The sequence below is a fragment of the Apteryx mantelli genome, chromosome 6 (genome assembly GCF_036417845.1).
Source record: "Apteryx mantelli isolate bAptMan1 chromosome 6, bAptMan1.hap1, whole genome shotgun sequence".
Taxonomy (NCBI): Eukaryota; Metazoa; Chordata; class Aves; order Apterygiformes; family Apterygidae; genus Apteryx; species Apteryx mantelli.
In genome coordinates this window covers 7,693,985-7,713,069 of record NC_089983.1, presented here as the reverse complement: position 1 = coordinate 7,713,069, position 19,085 = coordinate 7,693,985, and the positions used below count along the sequence as shown (strand labels likewise).

The 19,085-nt window shown below is 40.2% G+C and overlaps 1 protein-coding gene across 4 annotated transcripts in view; it reads right to left on the bottom strand.

Annotated features, from left to right (window-relative positions):
• Positions 1-19,085, bottom strand: part of DIP2A (disco interacting protein 2 homolog A) — a 128,890-nt gene that overhangs the window by 7,877 nt on the left and 101,928 nt on the right. For all 4 annotated transcript variants that reach the window (XM_067298694.1, XM_067298695.1, XM_067298696.1 and 1 more), the window contains 14 exons: positions 18,713-18,793; positions 18,091-18,218; positions 16,847-16,961; positions 15,385-15,586; positions 14,770-14,879; positions 14,546-14,626; positions 11,289-11,412; positions 10,347-10,468; positions 9,922-10,033; positions 9,592-9,701; positions 8,978-9,108; positions 5,979-6,147; positions 4,156-4,326; positions 494-555 (listed from right to left, as the gene is read on the bottom strand). In XM_067298694.1, coding sequence (XP_067154795.1) covers positions 494-555; positions 4,156-4,326; positions 5,979-6,147; positions 8,978-9,108; positions 9,592-9,701; positions 9,922-10,033; positions 10,347-10,468; positions 11,289-11,412; positions 14,546-14,626; positions 14,770-14,879; positions 15,385-15,586; positions 16,847-16,961; positions 18,091-18,218; positions 18,713-18,793 — 1,718 coding nt within the window. The remainder of the gene's footprint in view (positions 1-493; positions 556-4,155; positions 4,327-5,978; positions 6,148-8,977; positions 9,109-9,591; positions 9,702-9,921; positions 10,034-10,346; positions 10,469-11,288; positions 11,413-14,545; positions 14,627-14,769; positions 14,880-15,384; positions 15,587-16,846; positions 16,962-18,090; positions 18,219-18,712; positions 18,794-19,085) is intronic.

Genomic DNA, 19,085 nt, shown 5'->3' with positions numbered 1-19,085 from the left:
TGAGAGGTACCCAGAAAGGAGGAAAATGCCCATCCTTGGAAATTTTCCAGACTTAACTGGACCTGGCCCAGAGTAACCTGATCAAGCCTTGAAGTTGGCCTTGCCTTGAGCAGGAGGTTGCGTGAGGGACATCCAGAGATCCCTCCCCACCTAAATGATTCTGTGACTAACCAGCCAACTGGCAAGTGACCATTTGCTCGCAGGTACGGTTAGGTAAGAAACAGCTAATCTAGATTATATGTGATCTTGATGAATAGACAGCAAGTTAAGTGAGGGTTTAGAAAGGAAGAGCAGAACAAGTGATGGAGGGGAGGCCGGAAAACTTCCAACACAAAGTGGCCATTAAGAGATTCTCTAGGATGGGGTTCCTTGCCATACGATAATGAGGGATTAACTGCTGCCAGGAGTATTTCAACACACCAGTGCAATGCAACGGGGCTGAACTGTCCCCTCCACAGACTTCCAATAGTTAATGCTTTAACATAATCTGTACCTGTCATGTCGAAGTGCTCTCATATCTACATAGACTGTTGTTGGATCTGGTCCTGCTGTTCCCTAGGAATACAAAAGAAAGAAGGAAATTGAACGGAAGCCAGAAAATCCTGTTCTCATTTTCACATCCATACTGCATAAATTCACACATTCCTCTCCCTCTTTTACCGATGCTTATAAATTACTGCCCTACTCTACTAGAAATATAGTAAAACAGCCCCTCTATAGAGTGACTGCCATAAAGCTTTGATGTTTTATGGTAACCAGTAAATGAATGCACAAATGAAGTATGTATTTATACAGGTAAAAGCCTTTAAGTGCACCAAATTTTGTTTTTGTATGCATCTCTAAAAAGGCTACATAGCAAGTGGAAAGCATGTCAGCACCAACCTCTGCAGGCACATAATCCCTTTCCCAGTGCTCAACCGTTCTACTTTGTAACAGTTTTGTCAAGTTTCATTTAAGAAGAAACAAAACCATTTAACTAAAAGATACCGAACCAACCCAGACCTTTTCAAGGCTCCTGCCAGTTACTGCCTAGACAGAGGCAGATCTCTGTTGCAGTCAGAGGCTGATAACCTCTCTCACGAGAGGTTATACTCCTAAAAGAAATCCACTTCCTCACATGGGAACAGGGGATCTTTTTTTCCCCAGCAGTACTTAATCTCAAAGCAACTAAAACCTACTGTGAAATGCCTACTTAAACTTAAGCTGAAAAAAATAGGCAGACACACCATGTCTATCCCCCATCCCCCCCCCCCCAGGGGAAACAACAGTTTCTCATTTATTTTAGAGAGAAATGCTTAAAATGAGGCCACTGTGTCATCAATTTAAGATTACAGTGCTAGAATAGCAACAATGTCTTTATAGTGACATTGCTTAATACTTTGTAGCACCACTGCACTCAATGTTCCTGCCAACCGTTCCAGATTAACAGTATGATCTTTAAGAATAATCCATTCTTTAGTATTAATCCTTGCTATACCCAGTTTCTGCTTGTTTGAGAAAGTGTTTGTACTTCAGCTACAAGTGTTCTTTGTGAATAAAACCAAACTCCTTTAGAAAAAAAACTCGCTTGATCTGTTTCGGGTGGAAACTCCCTTATATGGGACACATTATTTACAGAGCAACACTCTAGCACGAGATTGACTTTAGGACATTACAAGCACACACATGCAGCACTATACCTGTTCAGCCAGCTTGCCCAGCCTGTTTGGCTGACAGAGGGACCACAAACAGAAGTAACAGAGGCCATCAAAGTGAGTGAAACAGAGAGAAAGGGGAAAAAAAGAAAATACAAACAAAGAGGCACTGGAGACATGAGATACACACAGCAAGATAAACAAAAAAACTCATACTGTTTTAGAGTGAAAAGAATATTCCCATTTCAGATTCCTCAGAGTCCAGCACTTAAGTGGTTCACTGGGAAACATGCAGGTCCCGCAAAATAAACCAGAAGAGATTCAAGCAGATACTATGTAACACCTATTTCCTTATCGTAACTCCCTCCTCCATCTGCAAGTATCTAAAGGCTGCTTATAACTTCAGAAATACCTCTTCAGTAAACCAGTCCATTAAGGTTGGAAGATATTATGTATTTATTTGCATGCTAACTTGTATCAAATATCTATTCGGTTTGGTTATTAATCTATATTCACTTAAACACAACAGTGCCGAATACAGGCTTTGTTTTGGAGAAATGGGGGAAAGCAGAAAAACAAAAAGAAGGCTATTGAAGAGTGGTAAACAGAGATGAAAAAAGGTATAAAATGAGGGGGAAGCTTAACTGCCCAGCAGCACTACATTCTTGACAGTTTTCCTGAAATATTTTTCACATTGTCATCTTAGAAATGCATTTAACATTCTGGGAAAATACAGGGGCTATTTACTTAGCATAAAACAGAGTATTCTACAATAAAAAGAGACTGAGTATTTCTCATATCTGCTTGTGAATTATCAGAAGGAGCTCTTGATATAAGAAGCTGTCAGCAGGATGTTATTACAAGTATTTTCTTCTAGATTCTGAAGGCTGCTCTTAGATTAATTTGATAGTTACGTGCTTCCACATTTGACTGCAGAGAAAGCTCTTTACTTGGCCCTAAATTGATCTCTTCTCACTTATTTTGGACAGTTTGAACAGCAGGTATTCAAAACTGGCTTTCTAAATCCTTATTTAGATAGGAAATTCAGAAAGCTGCTCTTTGGCACTTGGCATCTGAAATGTTGTATCCAATGAATTTAAAATCCTTCTGCACAGCCTTCTTAATTTCATCTGCAGTCTTATTTTTCCATCTGATTCATAAAATTGCTCTGACCTCATTTCTTTTTAACTGTTTATCTAGGGGTTGTTAAAAATCTTTTCCCTTTTAATGTGTGAAAGAAACCATATATTTCTAAAGGACAGTTACTAACAGCATCATATTTGAGAAGCTCAGGGCCCAAAGTGTGTGCATCTGTCTCTAATGGGAAAATCGAGGACAACATTAAAATATATTCTGAGAGGAAAAAAAAGCTTTCCTTCCTCTAGGGAGCACCAGCAAAAAAAAAAAAAAAAAAAAAAAGGTGTGTTTTATAAAAGCACAGTAACAATTTTTATAGAACCAGCTGGTCCAGCCAGCTTGCATTAGTGAGCATGAACTGGACCAAAGTTCAGTTCATGCTCATTTAATTGTCTGCAAATAAAATTTACAATTACACACATACTTAATGCACATGACATCTTTGGAACTCCTCACATATAAAAAGCTATGTACTGGCACATCTGAAACCTGAGCAGTTTATTTATTAGCTCAAGTATAATCCAAAAATCCAGGGTGCTTTCCAATTTCTACACCATGCTTAATACTCTTGATTTTAGGCAAGCTATGGCATGCACACTTTTTTTTTTTTCTAATTAGAGAAGAAACACATCCATTAAAAGAGTTAGATGTAAATCTGATTAAATTACTTAGATCAGATTAATTTCAGTTGAGTACTGAACTACCACAGACAGACCTGGACCATAGCACGCCATTATCCCTAGTCTGGGAAGTAGGGCTATGTATTTAAAAGGCATATTATCCCCCTCAAAGCTTCCAATTTTATACCTTTCATTGAAAGAAGTCCAAGTCTCACATGAAGCGAGACAAACATATCTGCATGATAATAATGCTGATTTGAGAGCCTTCAAAACAGAAAAAGCCACCAACCTTGTCAATTTTCCTTGGTCTTTAAGGCAGAGTTTTTATTTGAGGAACTCTACCTTCATTTAATTCCACATAGACAAGCTACTTTTCCAACAGGCAAAATCTGAATCACATGAAAGCTGAAATAGCATTGCTTGAAATATTTAAGATGTTTATCAATAAGAAGCTCTGTATTTAATTTAGTACTGCTCCTTCACGGTAGGAAGGAAGCAAGTTTCTTAACACCGATCCTCCATATTAAAGAGGCATCTCAATTGCTCAGTTAGCACGAAAAGGAGAAACTATCATAATTCACATTCCTCACCACAAGCATGCAAGAAGATCTTCAGGGCTTATTTAACTTGAAGAAGAAAGCACATAATGAAGCTGCAGTTTATAAGGTTCATTAGAAAAAAATTACATACAGCTGACTATGATTTCCTATGCAGTTCTCAGATATGCTGTGGTTAAATGGAAGGAATAAACAGCTTAATCTCACCTGTAAGCAAATTGCTACATTGACCCGGCACCCAAAGGTAGTGCTCACTGCACGAGCAGAGAGGCCCAAGTCTTTGAAGAGCTTAGAGAAAGACTGTGTTAATGTAATCCTTGGTCTCTCCTCCGCAACCACCATGCATGTTCGCACACAGGACAGGTTAACGCCTTTCATCTGTTTGAGAGATTTGGTAAAGAAAACGATACATTTTAAAAATCAACATTTCTAGAAAATGTCGAGGTCATTTGAATTTGAAGGACAGCCTGACTTTAAAAACACTAGAACAACTGTCTCCTGGAGGAAGGCTCTCAGGAAATAGAACAAATAGATACAAACATTAAAAAAAAATATATGATCATCACCACCCCCACCGTTGTTTTTCTTGTGGTCAAGACTCAGCAACAAGTTTGCCTAAAAAAATAAAGGCTACACCCCCAGGTTGGCTCATAAATACTCTCCCCTCAAGGCCCTGACCCTGACTATCCACGCTGTACAGATATGGGTCATTCCCTGCTCCCGTCTGGAGAGAGGCAACTCTCCCCTTTGAAACGAAATCTGAGCACAGTTAACAGCACAGTTTGTTTCGATGTCTGATCCGGTTAAACGGCATCGACCTGGACTGCACTCTGTGGGGCTCCATCCATCCAGAACAACCCTCTAGCACTGTGCCAAGAGGCTTTGCGCTCTCATGGCGGGGCTTGACGGACCATTTACATCATGTAGCACTCTGGTGGGCTGCAACACAGCCACTCGTGGTTTTGAGCTGAAAAACCACAACACATAGTTGTCTCAGGGCTGGGCAGGCACCACGTGAAGTTCACAAGAGACCTGCTCACTCCACGTAGGACGCAATTCAGATACAGGCAGAGCGCTTGGGAGGATATTAGCTCTCAGCAGCAGGACTATGAGCCTGTAGCAAGCGGCTCAGGGCCAGGATTCACTTTACAGCGAGGCCCAGGAGGACAGAGGAACAGACTTTGTCTATATGGAGAATAAGCACAATGCAGCTTCATTCTTGCACACAGGCAGCTGCCAAACATTCCCAGCTAAAGTGCTGAGCAGCTTAGTTACTAAAGCCATGGGAACTCTCCTGCTATTGAGACAGAAGCGCCTCTTCAAATAAATTAAGTTTCAGTTAAGAAATTTCCCTCAAAAGAAGAGAAAAAGATGCAGAAGCATGTAATTACTACTGTTAGTGAACCTAATTATTTTGGTTTACAGAATTTGTTACTCTTCCATATGCTCTGTATAGGAAGTTGAAATTCAAAAATAAGTCCAGACATCCATTTCTGATGATGCAAAATTGCTCAGATTAACGGATAACTCTCCAGTTTCACCATATACTAAGACTTACAGCTAAGACTTTGGCATGGCACAATTTGCTGTCTCTGCGTACCAATGGGCAATAAATCAGCTTTACAAATCAGCGCTTTTGGTGTGAGGAAATCTGAAGGCAGGGGACACCTGCCAGGCTTGGGTTTTTTTCTTTTTTTTATTGCTTTCTTTTTCTTTCAGACAAGAAAAAGTTGTTCGGCTTGCTAAGTATTTTGCCCAGAATTTCACAAATATTTATCAGTGCGAGAGGCAGTACAAATAAGTCAAGTTGAAAACAGACTTCTTTCAGAAACGTGGAAGCTGAAACTTCCAGCACATTCAACGCTTGCCTAAAGCAAGTCCGAAAGGCTTTCAAAGAAACAGAGAGGAGTCCATCTTATACAAGCTAAAATGAAATAATTTCAGAAAAATACTTTATATGTCATATAGATAAAGATATATTATATGATACATGATATATGTCAGTATGTTAAAAAATTAAGTCCTCCTACCCGCAGCATATCAGTCTGCGTTCCAAGCCCTTTGGTGCACATCTCCATCACCGAATAAGAGCAGAATGTGACACGCACTTTGTACTGACTTACAGCAGACAACCACAGAGACACGTTGCTCTCCAGCTCAAGAGGAGGGACTAGAATAGACTGATGACCTGAATATACGCTAGAGAGGGGAAGAAAGATAAACACAAAGAACTTCAAGCCATCATAAAAAAGCCAAAAGTTACAGAAAGTCAAAATGAAGCAAAGGAATACGGAAAAAAAAATCGAGAGCTGGTTATCTATTTAAATTTCAAGTTATCTTCTCCGTAAAAAGCAAGTATCTCACTGTGGTTTCAAACTGATTAGTTGGGTAAAAGCTACAGGTTAAAGCCACAAACTTTAAGGCAAGTATATACATGCGGCTCAGTAAATTGTGCTGAATTTACACACTGCCTTCAACTTTAGGCAAGTCTCCATTTTCAAATGAACTGTACCGAGAGGAGGGAAGAAAATGTTTGTGCCACCCCATAAGCTTTCATGCAAAGCCTCCTTCCCATGATCGGCTTCCCTTGGCAGGCTGTGCCTCCTCGCCTATTCTTGGCGGCGTAGCTGGCTCTCAAACCTTTTCTTGACGCCCGCCTGGAGGCGCAACACGCTCTCTCATCACAGTTATACCATTGCTAGCATACATTTGTTGGGGAGAAGGGGAAACCCTCTGGCTGTTACAGTTCACTAAATGAGTACTGCCCGTCTGTCCTTGGCCTACGGCCCAGCATCACCCATGGCAGACTTTCACAGTGAAGTTGAAGAGTAGCTATCCTCCTTGGCCCCCGTTTCCTGTGGGGAAACGTGTTCACCTCCATCCTTACTCTTTCTTCACGTTGTCCACAAGCAGCCTGGTATCCAGCACAGACTGCTTGCAACTGCGTGCTTGGAAACCAGCACCACTTGTGTCTGCCTCAGGCAAAAGCACCTCTAATCTGCTTTCTGAATCAGAGAAGAAAAGCTGCATTTGGTAGTGAAGATACTGTTGCAAGGAGCTCACAGATAAAACAGGAAACATGAAAAAGCGCCACTTTCTAATGAATGTAACTTACTTGCTTCCAGATGCCCCCAAAAATCTTTAAAATTGGCCTCCTGCCCAGAAAAACATTGCATATTTGCCATTTTCCTCACTCATATTCAAGTGTAGGATAAAAGTAAAACCCAGAATACTAAAGCTACTTTCATTAGAAGTTTCGTATAAGGATTGCGTGAAAAGAACACAAACAGCCCTTGTGCCAGAAACACCCCCTAGCTGCAAATTAGGAAGCACTGAGAGAAGAAACCTTTCCAATTCAGCAACGAAAACAAGAAGGGCACTTAACAAGGCCAACTGATGCACGTCCAAACTAAAGAGCAGAAGAACAAATCTGGCCGTCCTGTCAACAATTTCTGACAGCCTAGCAGGGAATTAACACTGGTGAAGTATTTAAACGGAATATACATAATTTAATCATAAGGAAAAGCAACTGCTCTGTTGACAGTTTTAAAGCATTGCAGATAAGCTCTGAAGCGTTAGTGGACTAATTTTCCCATTCACCTTGTGTTCATTCCCTTCTTTTCATGCCACCCTCTTTCACTTTTCTGCCAAGTGAAATCTAAGATGTCTTTTAGTCCATGAGTGATAGTCTAAGAACAAAAGCTAGAAAATGCTGAAGTGGCCATTACAAAGAGAACTTCTGACACTAAAGAGTTACCGTATTTTTGAGACAGTGTTACAGTTAGCGGTTACAATTGATAATTAAGCTTTGAGAGTCAGGCTAGTGAAAGCGCACCTTTTCATTAGAGTTAAAGGGATCTTAATATTGCAAAGCTATATCTCACCATTCAAGTTTTTACTGCACTTCTCCTAGCCTTTGCTATAGGGCCTGCCAGTTTTTGAACAGTGTTTATGTGAAGTATTTGGCCTAGAAACCAGTTAACATGAGTGGAGAGAAAGTCAAATTCAGAATCATGTCATTTTTTTATTTTTATTTTTTTTAAATATCATAAATGACCAAGCAGTCTTAAATTGTCAAGTATTTGTTTAAAGTAGTTACTATCAAAAAAATCAGAGTGACATGGCCCTCTGTAAAACGAGGCTTAGATAAAACAACTCATTTTGCAAGACTAATAGCATCTCTGATCGCTTTCAAGAGGTAGCTTGACACACCTGCTGCCATTTCTCCTGACTAAAGTTGGTGTGTGTTTGTAGCTGGCACTATTTTTTAAGTTGCTGAGCAGATAAAAATCATTCTGTAATAAAACAAAGTCTTTCATACAAAATTAGTGCCCCATAAATCAAAAACAAAGCAATACCCTCAATTAAAAAAAACCCGACATTACATTAACTCCTGGATAGAAAGCATGACGTGCAACTCCCTTGCCCAAAAAAATTTTTTAAAAATCCAGTTTTAGATTTTAACTCTTCCATCACTGAGATTTCTTTTTCCCTCCACCCTGCCTCACTTTACTGATGTTATAAATTATCGAACGTTACCAAAGTTAACTTTTTGCATTCTTTCAACACACTTGTTTCCCTGTTTGAGGGACTAGAGAGGCAAAGTTAACTACAGTGAACTAAATTTTAGTGAACTTAACTTTATTATCTGTTTATAAAATAACCTTTCATATTCGGTTTCTTTATTTTTAATTAAATATCTAAAACGCACTATTTTTTTTTCCATACTGGACACATTTCGTATGCTTTAACCAATTTGAAGATTTAAAAGGCAAAAACAATTTCACAACTGTGCAAGACGTGTTGCATTACAGTAGTTTATCTGACTGAATCAAAGAAACTCTCATTGGTTTTCAGACATTAAATTGCTTGCCTTAGCGATATTTATTAGTGCACAACAGTAAAGTACCTATAACAAAGTCAATTGGGGCTACTTTGACAGTCTAATTCACTACCGGTCACTCTGTTTCTAGAGAAGGGAAGAGTGTGCCGGGGATGTACGAGTAAGCCCAACTTTTAAGTCACCTACCTGCACAGGCACCATAGCGCAAATCCCAAGCCACAGTAAGGGTCAAGGCAGATGGCAATCTGACGCGAAGGGTACAGCTCGCACTGTAGCTTTATCGAGCGACATAAGGCACTTGTAGCTGCGTGTGACATCTGTAAGAGAAAAACAGGCTCTCTCAAGAACAATTAAAAAAAAAAAAAGGGGTTCACATTTAACAACTGATGGAAACATTTATTATAGAAGATACAGCAACGGGTAATGATTTTTAAGCACTTTTAAAACAGGAAAGGGATCACAGCCCAAAATTGCGTAGGTGCTTTTCGGGCTATCAGAATACGACGTGTCTGTAGTCACACAACATCTCTGATAAGCACAACAGAAAACATTCATGAACATTAGCACAAACGCTGTCCCCTTCAGACCCCTCAGTGATTGTTCGGATATAAGACTGAATACTTCCAAAAATGCATCAAGAATTTTTAATGTCACGCAAACTTGAAAATAAACCTTTTGAACAGTAAGACATTTCTTTTACCATTTTTATATATTTTTTTCCTCTGGCAGGATGCAATAAATACCGAATATACCTGTACACGAGGAAATTAAATATATTAACATCTGTTCTATTACTCTACCTTTACTCCTGCTAATATACCAGTAGTAGATACACTGAAGTCCAAGTATGCCAACATATCTGGAGATGGAGGTCTAAAAATATTAGCCAGCTTCTTTTTAGGCATATCATCTATTTAAAATATGTAACAAAAAAAGGATATCGTATTACTATTTTGGAATAAGAGCACAACAATATAGCATTAACACAGGATATTTTCTATAGTTTATGAACAGATACATTGGTGCAAAGCAAGAAACATCCATCCAGTTAGCCAGCTATTATGTAACAAGATAAATAATTCAGTCTCCACGCTATTTATGCTTTATCTTAGTGGGTAAACATTCTGTACCTGTATCCAAAATAGTGGGCCATGTTTTAATATCTACAGCTGTTGCAGCTTCCTTGGACTTCAGCAGTTTCATTATCGCTTGTGTGGTAAGTATACATGCAGATTTACTGACCTGTAAAAAGACAGCATTAAAAATATTTATAAAAGCAATAAATGCATGTTCCAGTGATTTCATATCCATCCAAGGCAGATAAACAGTGAGCTGAATGCAAAGAAAAAACACTGAAAATAAAGCAAATAAATTACAACAATAGAACATTTTAAACCAGCTTTAAAAAAGGTATTTATTAGCACACTAATTTTTCTCAAGCTTATTTTGCCTTGTCTGAGGCAAAGCAATTCATCAGGCCGTGTTACTAGCTGCATCAACAGCCCAACAACCACGAGCATTAAAAAAAAGCAGTGTCTTACGTGTATACACATACCTCTACAATCATTTTGACGGTGGGCAGAGTGGTAGCAAGATTCTGTGGATGAGGGGGGCGAACGGTGATAGGTATACAACCAGCGTATAAGCAGCCATAGAAAGTTGCTATTAGGTCTACTCCTGTAAAGGATATTTGTTAAATTAAGGCAATGTTATCATAACATGAAAATCTAAATAAGCACAGAAAAATTTTAATAAAACGTAAGGATTTCTTGGTCACAAAGGTCTTTTCAAACCAATGGGCTGCTCTTGGTCATGCCCAGGTCTATAAGGTTACAATATTACACATTTCAGAGTTAGCAGGAATTATTCAAACCCTTCAAGTTTGTAGAATATACTTGCAGGGACAGCAGAACAAAGGAAATTATATAAAAAAAACAAACCTCAAGGTATTGTAGGTCATGAAGACGACAAATAAGATACTTTTAAAAAAGTATGCATCTGTTTTTCACAATTATCACTATGAAAAATGCAATTATCCTACTTCCAGAGGGTATTACTTCTTTCCTGTTGCACACCTGTAAACCCACAGTAGCAATACACAAGTCTGAGATCCAAATTTCACTTCCAGCAATAGCCATTCAGGAGGTTCGAATAACCGGCCTTTTCCTAATCTAATTTTCCATGGGTACAGATACAGTTTTATTCCCTTTTCTGAGGCTGAAAATCCAGAATCTTTCAAGTAGTTTAAATCAAACTACTTTCTCCTAACTGTCCAGACATCTGGAAGGGGGTAGATGAAATATATTTGGTAAATCTAGTTTGTCATTTGGAGAAACAACTGATTAACAAAATGACAAAGAGGAAGTCTCTCCTTTGACACAGTAAGTCACTGCTGCATACCACCACCTTAAATGGACATTTGAATGCTCTACCTTGGCAAGATTTGTTTTTCCTGCGATGCCTAACCTTACGGGTTTTGCTGTCTGTACTGCCTTACCTGGGGGATAAACCAGGGCTACGTGGTCACCAACATTCAGTCGTCCTTTCTCCAGCAGCGCAACCGCCACTCTCTCTGCTCTCTTGTGCAACTGTATGCACGACGCAGTGCTGGCCACAGTGCCCTGCGCAGAACAGAAGCAACTTCGGAAAACTTTGCGGAGAACACTTTGAAACGGTGTAACGTACTTGCTGCTGGTGCGATATTTCACTGTAGTTCTTTTTAACAGTAGGGCAAAGAGATTTAAAGACTCAGAATATGCTCGGGGTTTCAGAAACCGTGCCGATCGTTCCATGAACGCTAGAGAATTTTGTATGGACAATTTCAAGCTTCAGACAGTGAAGCAGTTTCTAAATGCAGATGCTGCTACAAAAAGAATACCTTACAGATTTTGAAATTTGCAATCCAAGTATGAAAACACCGTAGTAAATGTACAATTTTTTTTTTAGCAGCAAGTGAAGCATTGCATCAGGTTTGTCTTACTCAGAGGTGCATGAAGATGGGGATGTTACAGAAAGCTCTCAATCTTAAACATTTTGCAGCCTGTTTATGCTACATTGACAGCATTACCTTGCTCTCACTGACCTTTTTTAAATTCTGTTTCTCCATCTCTTATTACCTTCTCTGCAGATCGCTAATGATTGTAACAATTACAAGTTCTACTGCGTCGGGAAGGGGACCAGGAGAAGTTATTCCCAAATAACCACCGTTTCAGATGCACTGTCCAAATGTACGTTTACACTAAGAATACACACGCCGCAAACAGTAGAGCCCGGAGACTTCTGCTCTTCTGTTTCCTAGCTAGGCTGTAAACCTGAACAGTTTCTCTATATCTTCAACTCGCAGGAGTAAAACGTGGGATACACCTTGCATCTTTGCATTACTCCTAACAACAGCTTAACGAAGCTTCTGGGACAGAGAGGACAGCAGGTATACACATAGTCAAAGGTACTGGCAGTTAAACTTTTTTTTCCCCCCCAGTAAAACTTCACCTGGCTGGATGACTGGTGGATGACACAGTAGATGACTAAGCAATAAACCCTCCCAGCTGTAGGTTACCTCAAAGTGCATCTCTAAATCTTCCAGGCAGCAAAGAATTATGGAATTACTCTGCCGAGCATAGTCAAACCTCTAGATGCCTTTGTAAGCAGAATTCTTAAGTGTGAAAGGATTCAGCTGATGTCTTCGGTACAGATATTCTTTTAAAAGGTCAAAGAGGCAACCTGAGCTCTGGTTGGAATGCACTGAGACTTCTGCTTCAGCGCATTTACTATCTGTCTTGTAGAAAGTGGATTTCCCACAATTATGTATTCAGAAAGTCTTCACATGGAAACAGCTGTGTCTTTTTTTTTCTTAAGCAGTCACACAAAAAGTCATGGAGAGCACAAAAGGTTTAATCATATTTTTCGTGTGAAGACAGAAAAGATCCTTTTGCTATCCAAAGAAGTGATGCCTCAGTCTGAAGGCTGTTAGTTTGGGATGTATCTGTTTCTAAGACTACAAGCCGGTTCAAGAAAGTTTGGTGGGACAACCACCTCAAGAGAGGCAAACGAACATTCACAGAGACTGAATCAACCCTCCTGCTGTACTGACAGGATATGCCGGACATTTGCTGTGATAGTAAGTATTCAGTTTTAAGTCCAAGATGAACTGCCACATGCAATCCTCAGCCCAGGCTTTCAGCTGACTGATCCAAGGCCTAGCGTGGTGTGGAATGGCTTTGGCACTCTGGCTCAGTTTTACTAGGAAAATTGTTGTTGGAGTGTGAAAAAGTCTGCGAGCTAAAGCCATGCACAATAAGAACAGTAAGAACAGAAGTGTACTTGTTGAGATAGGAATGGTTAGCAGCTCAAGGATCCAGAATAAAAATACTGACATGAAAAGGTATAAAGCCTTAAAGAAGAAAAAAGAAGAGTAGAGAATGTGATGACATCAACTCAGCAACATCAAGGGTCAGCCTGGTCCAGGAAGCAGCAAGAGCTGACACTTCCCCACCAGAACGATGCCTGCCGGGCCATCAAAAGACTCCTTGGTTCTCTCATGGAGAGTGGCAAACATGTTAATGTTTTTGCATTGTAGCTTGCTAGTCCCAGCTGTTTAAGGCACATGTTAGCCCACAGATAATTGCTTTGTGTTTAAGTTGTGCATCTCCTTTTTGCAGAGTCTCTTTCTGAAGGGTAAAAGTTGCCTGAATGAAGTGACCCAGATAGGGAATTCTTTATTCTTTATACTAAAAACACCCCCTTCCAAAGACCTTTTCTCTGAGAGAAGAATAAAGCAATTCTTTGGCTTTTAACAATAACCATACTGAAGCAGCAGCTTCTGCTAAAGCAGAGTCTCACGAGAAAAGTGAAAACTTTGAACCATGTCCTAAACCATTTTGGCTTTCTGAGTTACAGGAGCACACAAAGGCAAAGCTTAAGCCATCCTTCAGTTCCTGAGGCTGCCGCTGGATGTTCCTAAAGGACATTCAGTATTTCACATGTCTGGGACACAAGCACAGCACAGTGTACATCTAATTTGTTACTGGGCTGTTATCATCACTGGAAGGGAAATTATTGAGGACAGGCTCAAATCAAAATTTACTCCAGGAGACCAACTTTGCCTCCTGGAAAGAAAGGAGGGTAGAATGAGGAAAAAAAACAAAAAGGTGCCAGAACAACAGCAGAAGAATCTAAACCATCTGAATATTCTGAAATGTGCACAACAGTACTGCTCCTTAAGCCCAGGAAGGTTGTGAAGTTCTGAGGAACATACAGAACCGCACTATTTTTTAATGCCCCTTTATGAAGTGTCGGACGCACAGGGTATGCATATACTCCAAAACTACTGACAGTCAAGTGCGGAACAGAATGGCTGTGAGCAAACGTGATCTACTTGGAAACAAGACAGCTACCTTGTCATACGCCATAAGGGTTCAGACAACCCTTGAGCAAAATAGGTATATAGAGCTCCTAGTCTTGTGCTCAGTGACAAAGGCACTACTGTGGCTTCCAGTAATGTGACAAAATGTTATGTAGCTGCTGGAAATGCAACTGCTGCAGTTTTTTTAAGCTAGGCAGAACACCTACTGAAATTCCAGATACAGAGTAAAAATTTAACCACTTGCTAACTAGCAGTAATTTACATCTGCTTCAAAACCATGACATCCCACACCGTCAAAATCTGACACATTTTAGGGAGAAGTCTATTTGTTACTTTCTTAGAATCCAAACAATCATGTACTGATCTCAAAATAAGACCTAAGTGCATCTCACCTTGGAATTTAACAACAAGAAGAGAGGATGGTCTGGAGTTGTCTGGGCTCGCCACTGAAGAACGTCTGCTAAATACAAGAACTGAAACAGAAAGAAAGAACAAAAAACACACAGATTCACTCAAAATGCATCAGGCTCAATTTCACCAAAATACCATAACTGCCCTTGCCTCATCTTGAACAGGCTGATTCAACTATTTCATATTACCAGGAAGTCAGCGTTACCTTTCTCGCTTGGTCATTATCTTCCAGCTGGGTAACATCTCTCCCTGAGGCTTGTGCAATTCTCTTTCCTGCAACAAGGTTTCCTACTATCATTGAAGCAGGACCAACATCTGCATTTTAAAAAACAGCACAAAATGAGAAAACAAAAAACAATCTAAGGAACATACAGCAATCGACAGTTCGGCCTGCAGATTACTATAACAACACACGCAACTTAGATCTGAAAAAATGAAAAGCTAAAATCCAAAGTCATATCTCATGGAACAAGAGAGTAGATAATAAGGTACACTAAAATAATCAATCATTCAGGTCTGTCTGTACTTCCGTACATTACTGACCTTTAAGATAGCCAGTACAGGACCCATTTGCAACACAGCTATGGAAGCGTGAAATTGGTACACGCTAGCTGTCCTTGCATTTATCTAGGATTTCAGCCAGGCCTTAAAGCCCTTGCTGAGCTCTTTGCTGCGGTGGCTACACCGTTAGCTCTGCCAAGTTAGGAGGCTTGAAGCCGCCTGACACGCACAGCACCGAGCTGTCACTGTGCCTCTGGATCACACCCCACATACACCCTCAGGAACAGCTGTGCAGAACAACACATCCGGGTTTACTCACCTGGCTGTTTCTGTCGAGGCTTGGGCAGGTTAGTAACACAAGTATGTGGACACATTAAGACATTACAAGGGTGCAGAGCCCCCTCTAAAAACCGCTGCTTGGTTTCTGAAATATGGATTCCTCCAAGTGGAGCCTTTGGCAAAGTGTTGGCTGGCACCAAGGCAAGACAGTAGACGCCCACTTGGTGAATGCTATCAATTGCCTTGATAGAAAGAAAAGAAATATGTCCTACATTATAACCTAGGATGTAGCTAAAGCAAGAATTTGAATTCAAGTCATGTAATAACATTAAAATTTTTACTTGCACCACAATTTGCAAATAAAGGGTCCAATTCTGCACTCACTGAACTCATAGAAGTTGTGCCATGACTTCAATGGGAGCAGGAGCAGACCCAGGACTTTGCTTGTGCACTCTATCAAGGGGATGCCACCTGCACATCAGGGATTAGGAAAGTCTCTTAAAAGTGGGCAAAAAGTGCAGAGAGATTTTAAAAAAGCCAAAATTATATCACAGCAAATTTAGCACGTATGGCACAATCACAGAAGCGCAGTAGAACATAAAACCACAAAAATAGGGAGGAAAACATTTTGTTGCCTAAAACCTAGTGTCTATTTCAGCTAAGACACTTCTAAAAAGAGAATTAAAATAATTTTTTTCACTGTGAAAGGCAGTCTTTCTATTACCGGGTATGATCTCTGAAGGTTACAAAACCAAAATTAGATAGAAATCATTATTACACAATTGTCTTCTGCTTAAGAGGCATCTCCCCTTACATTGTTCTCTCTACTCCTCCCTTCAATAATCCCCTCATCTGAATCTTCTCCCTTAATTGCGCTCTCACTTCCTTAGAACTGATTGATTAATTCTGAAATCCTCAAATGTTACTGGGGAAAGTTACTCAAAGCAGCTGCTCTTGTTAATGGTAGTCAGAGGAGAGAAAGTACTCCTCCACCATCTAAAATGCAGCTGCCAGAATTCTTCCCCCCCTGCCAAAGAAACACTAGAATGCAATCAAGGGAAAAGAGTTTCAGTGCTTACTGTTGGAGATCAAAAATGCGGAAGTTGGTGATACATAAAGATTTTTAGGGTTTGTTTTATACCAGGCACAACATTCCCTGAGAAGTTTTCAGGCACCTAACTCTCCCAGCCAGTATGAAAGCAGCAGAAATTCATATAATTAAAAAAAAACCAACCCAAAACAAAAAACTCCAAACTATCATTTTTAGGAATTTAAGAATTCTAGCAATACGAAATCAAAAGCATTTTGAAATAAAATCTTACTTTTTATAAACTGTGCTTAACTGTCAACCCTGAAATACTTTCAGAAGTCAGCTTATTACAGCTGTTTGCAGTTATACTGAGAGTTTATTCTTACGGAAAAAAAAAAAAGATGCTCTAAGATTCTCATTTCATACGTTAGCCTTATTCACCTGCAAAGAGAGAAAGGACAGATCTGACTACCTGTAGAACCCTGCTCATCCACTGAAAACTATCCTCCTCTGACGCATCAGGGCGCTGCTCTGCCACAAGCACTATTCGATCATCATGCAAAACGGTCACAGAAAACACTGCTATCCTAAAACACAAAGGACAGAAGAATGATAGATGCAACGTATGATGAACATAGCATGGCTTATTATAATGCGAAAATGACTGAAACCCTCAGTGGTGCTGTGTTCCAACAGACACAAGCATTATTCATGCCAGATTTTCACAAAATCATGGACAAATTTAGGACAAATGTGGGTGCCTTACTGTTATTTATTTCTTCTGGAGTCAAGTGAATTTGCGGTCACTAATGTAGTATGTGTTTATCACAGGCAGGTTCCATACATGCAAGGGCTGTGCAAGCCTTCCCTATATAACTCCATCATGCACACTAAACTTGCTGCACCTACCTACCACCCTCTCTCCTGAAAGGAGGTAAGAGAACTGTGCCATATTACTGGATATCATATCTAGCAATACTTGCACTGACAAGTACTCCCCTTGGTAAATTAAATTAGTCTTAAGCCTACATCTTCCGGGATAAAATATTAATAGTGCCTCAACCAGGTATATGCCAATATTTGTGATAAGTGAACTGCAGAAGTGATACAAAAATGAGGGAAGCTTGACTTTTAAAGTCAGTAATAGTCCCTTGTGTCACTGCCACAGCCACAGAAGAAAAAAAACACTTGAACTGAATGACCCTGAATGGAAGAGCAATATGGGTGGTGATACAACAGTGTCTTTGAAAGTCCTTCAGAAGTCTCAAAACACTCCTAGTTTGTTCTTTAGAATATGCTGCAAAGTTCTTCTCCTAGGCCACTCTGCATAGAAGAACTCGTGTGGGCAAAGGGACTTGCGTTTTATATTCTGTAGCAAGATTCATTTGACTGTCTTGAGAAATATTTTGAAAAAAGTTTTAAATAGAAGCTTAAAGACCTAGGTTTACACTACAGGAAAGTAACTTTACATTCAGAAATCTAATATGCCCAAATCAGGTTGTCAGTTTTTGCCTTCCGGGTTAGCATGGACAGCAAAGTTCTCTTATCTGGCATGCTATACAACCTTATGCCACCTTTCCTGTAAAATATATATGTAAAAATTCACATGCAGAATTCACACAGTCTCATAATTGTTGATCGTGTGTGTCCGCGCATGTGTGTCTGTGTAACACCACCAAAAAGGAACTAATGGTGGTGAAGTTTTAAGATACTCACCTTCCTCGGTAGACAAACTTCATTGGTTCTACTGCCAGCGCGGTGGCTACCACGTCATCTGCATTGTGCCTGCGGCCGCTCACTGTCATCAGGCCATCCAATTTTCCCACCACAAACACCAAATAGTCCTGAAAAAGAGACAGAATTAGAAATAAAGAGGGGGGGGGAAAAGCCCCCCAAACTCCTACAACGTATGCCCGCCCAAAGCACAATGATATTCTCAAGATCCACGTGAGGCCGCTGCCTCCAACGAAGAATTTTGTTGAGTGCACGTGTGCTCGCAAAGGAGACGGCTAGCTGCCGACACAGGCTGCCCAACGCAGGTACACGCACACCATCTACTTGAGACAGGATCCCCACGGCTGGCGCCAGTCAGGAAGCAGTCAGAAGACACAGGCTGACTGCTGTTGAAAAAAATCTATGAATACTCTTGCTTAGAAGCGGAATGCTAACTTATTTCACTTTTAGCTTCGCTTCCTCTGCGAGCTACCCTAGCAGCCTTTCTATTCTGTTTCCCCAAGGCCTCCTATCTCCTCTTCACTGCACGTCAGCTCACTTGGGTGTTCACTTAAGAGTTGGGAGTCAGGACAGAGTCGGGCCAACACGGCTTGTTTGCACTTACGGGACCGACAAAGCCTAGCAATCCTGTTCTTGTAAAGGGTTGATCTGAAACAGGCACACCGGCTGCTGTCACTGGAATAGCCTGAAAGCACACAGAAAATAAAGTATTCAGACACTCATAGTATTAATAAGAAAACTGAAGTTAAGATGCTTTCTGCCTCTGCTTCGTTGCAGCTCCACATTCAGTTAAAGAATTACCCGACTAATGTCAGCATTTACTTCCATGGCTAGCAGGAACGACAGCTTTTTGAATAACGAAGAACACACCAGTTCTTAACTCTGCACCAGCCGTCTTTCCTATCCTTCTCTCAATTACTTAACCTTCATAATAAGACACCACACCACCTTTTAAATCTGGTTTTATATTCTGCACT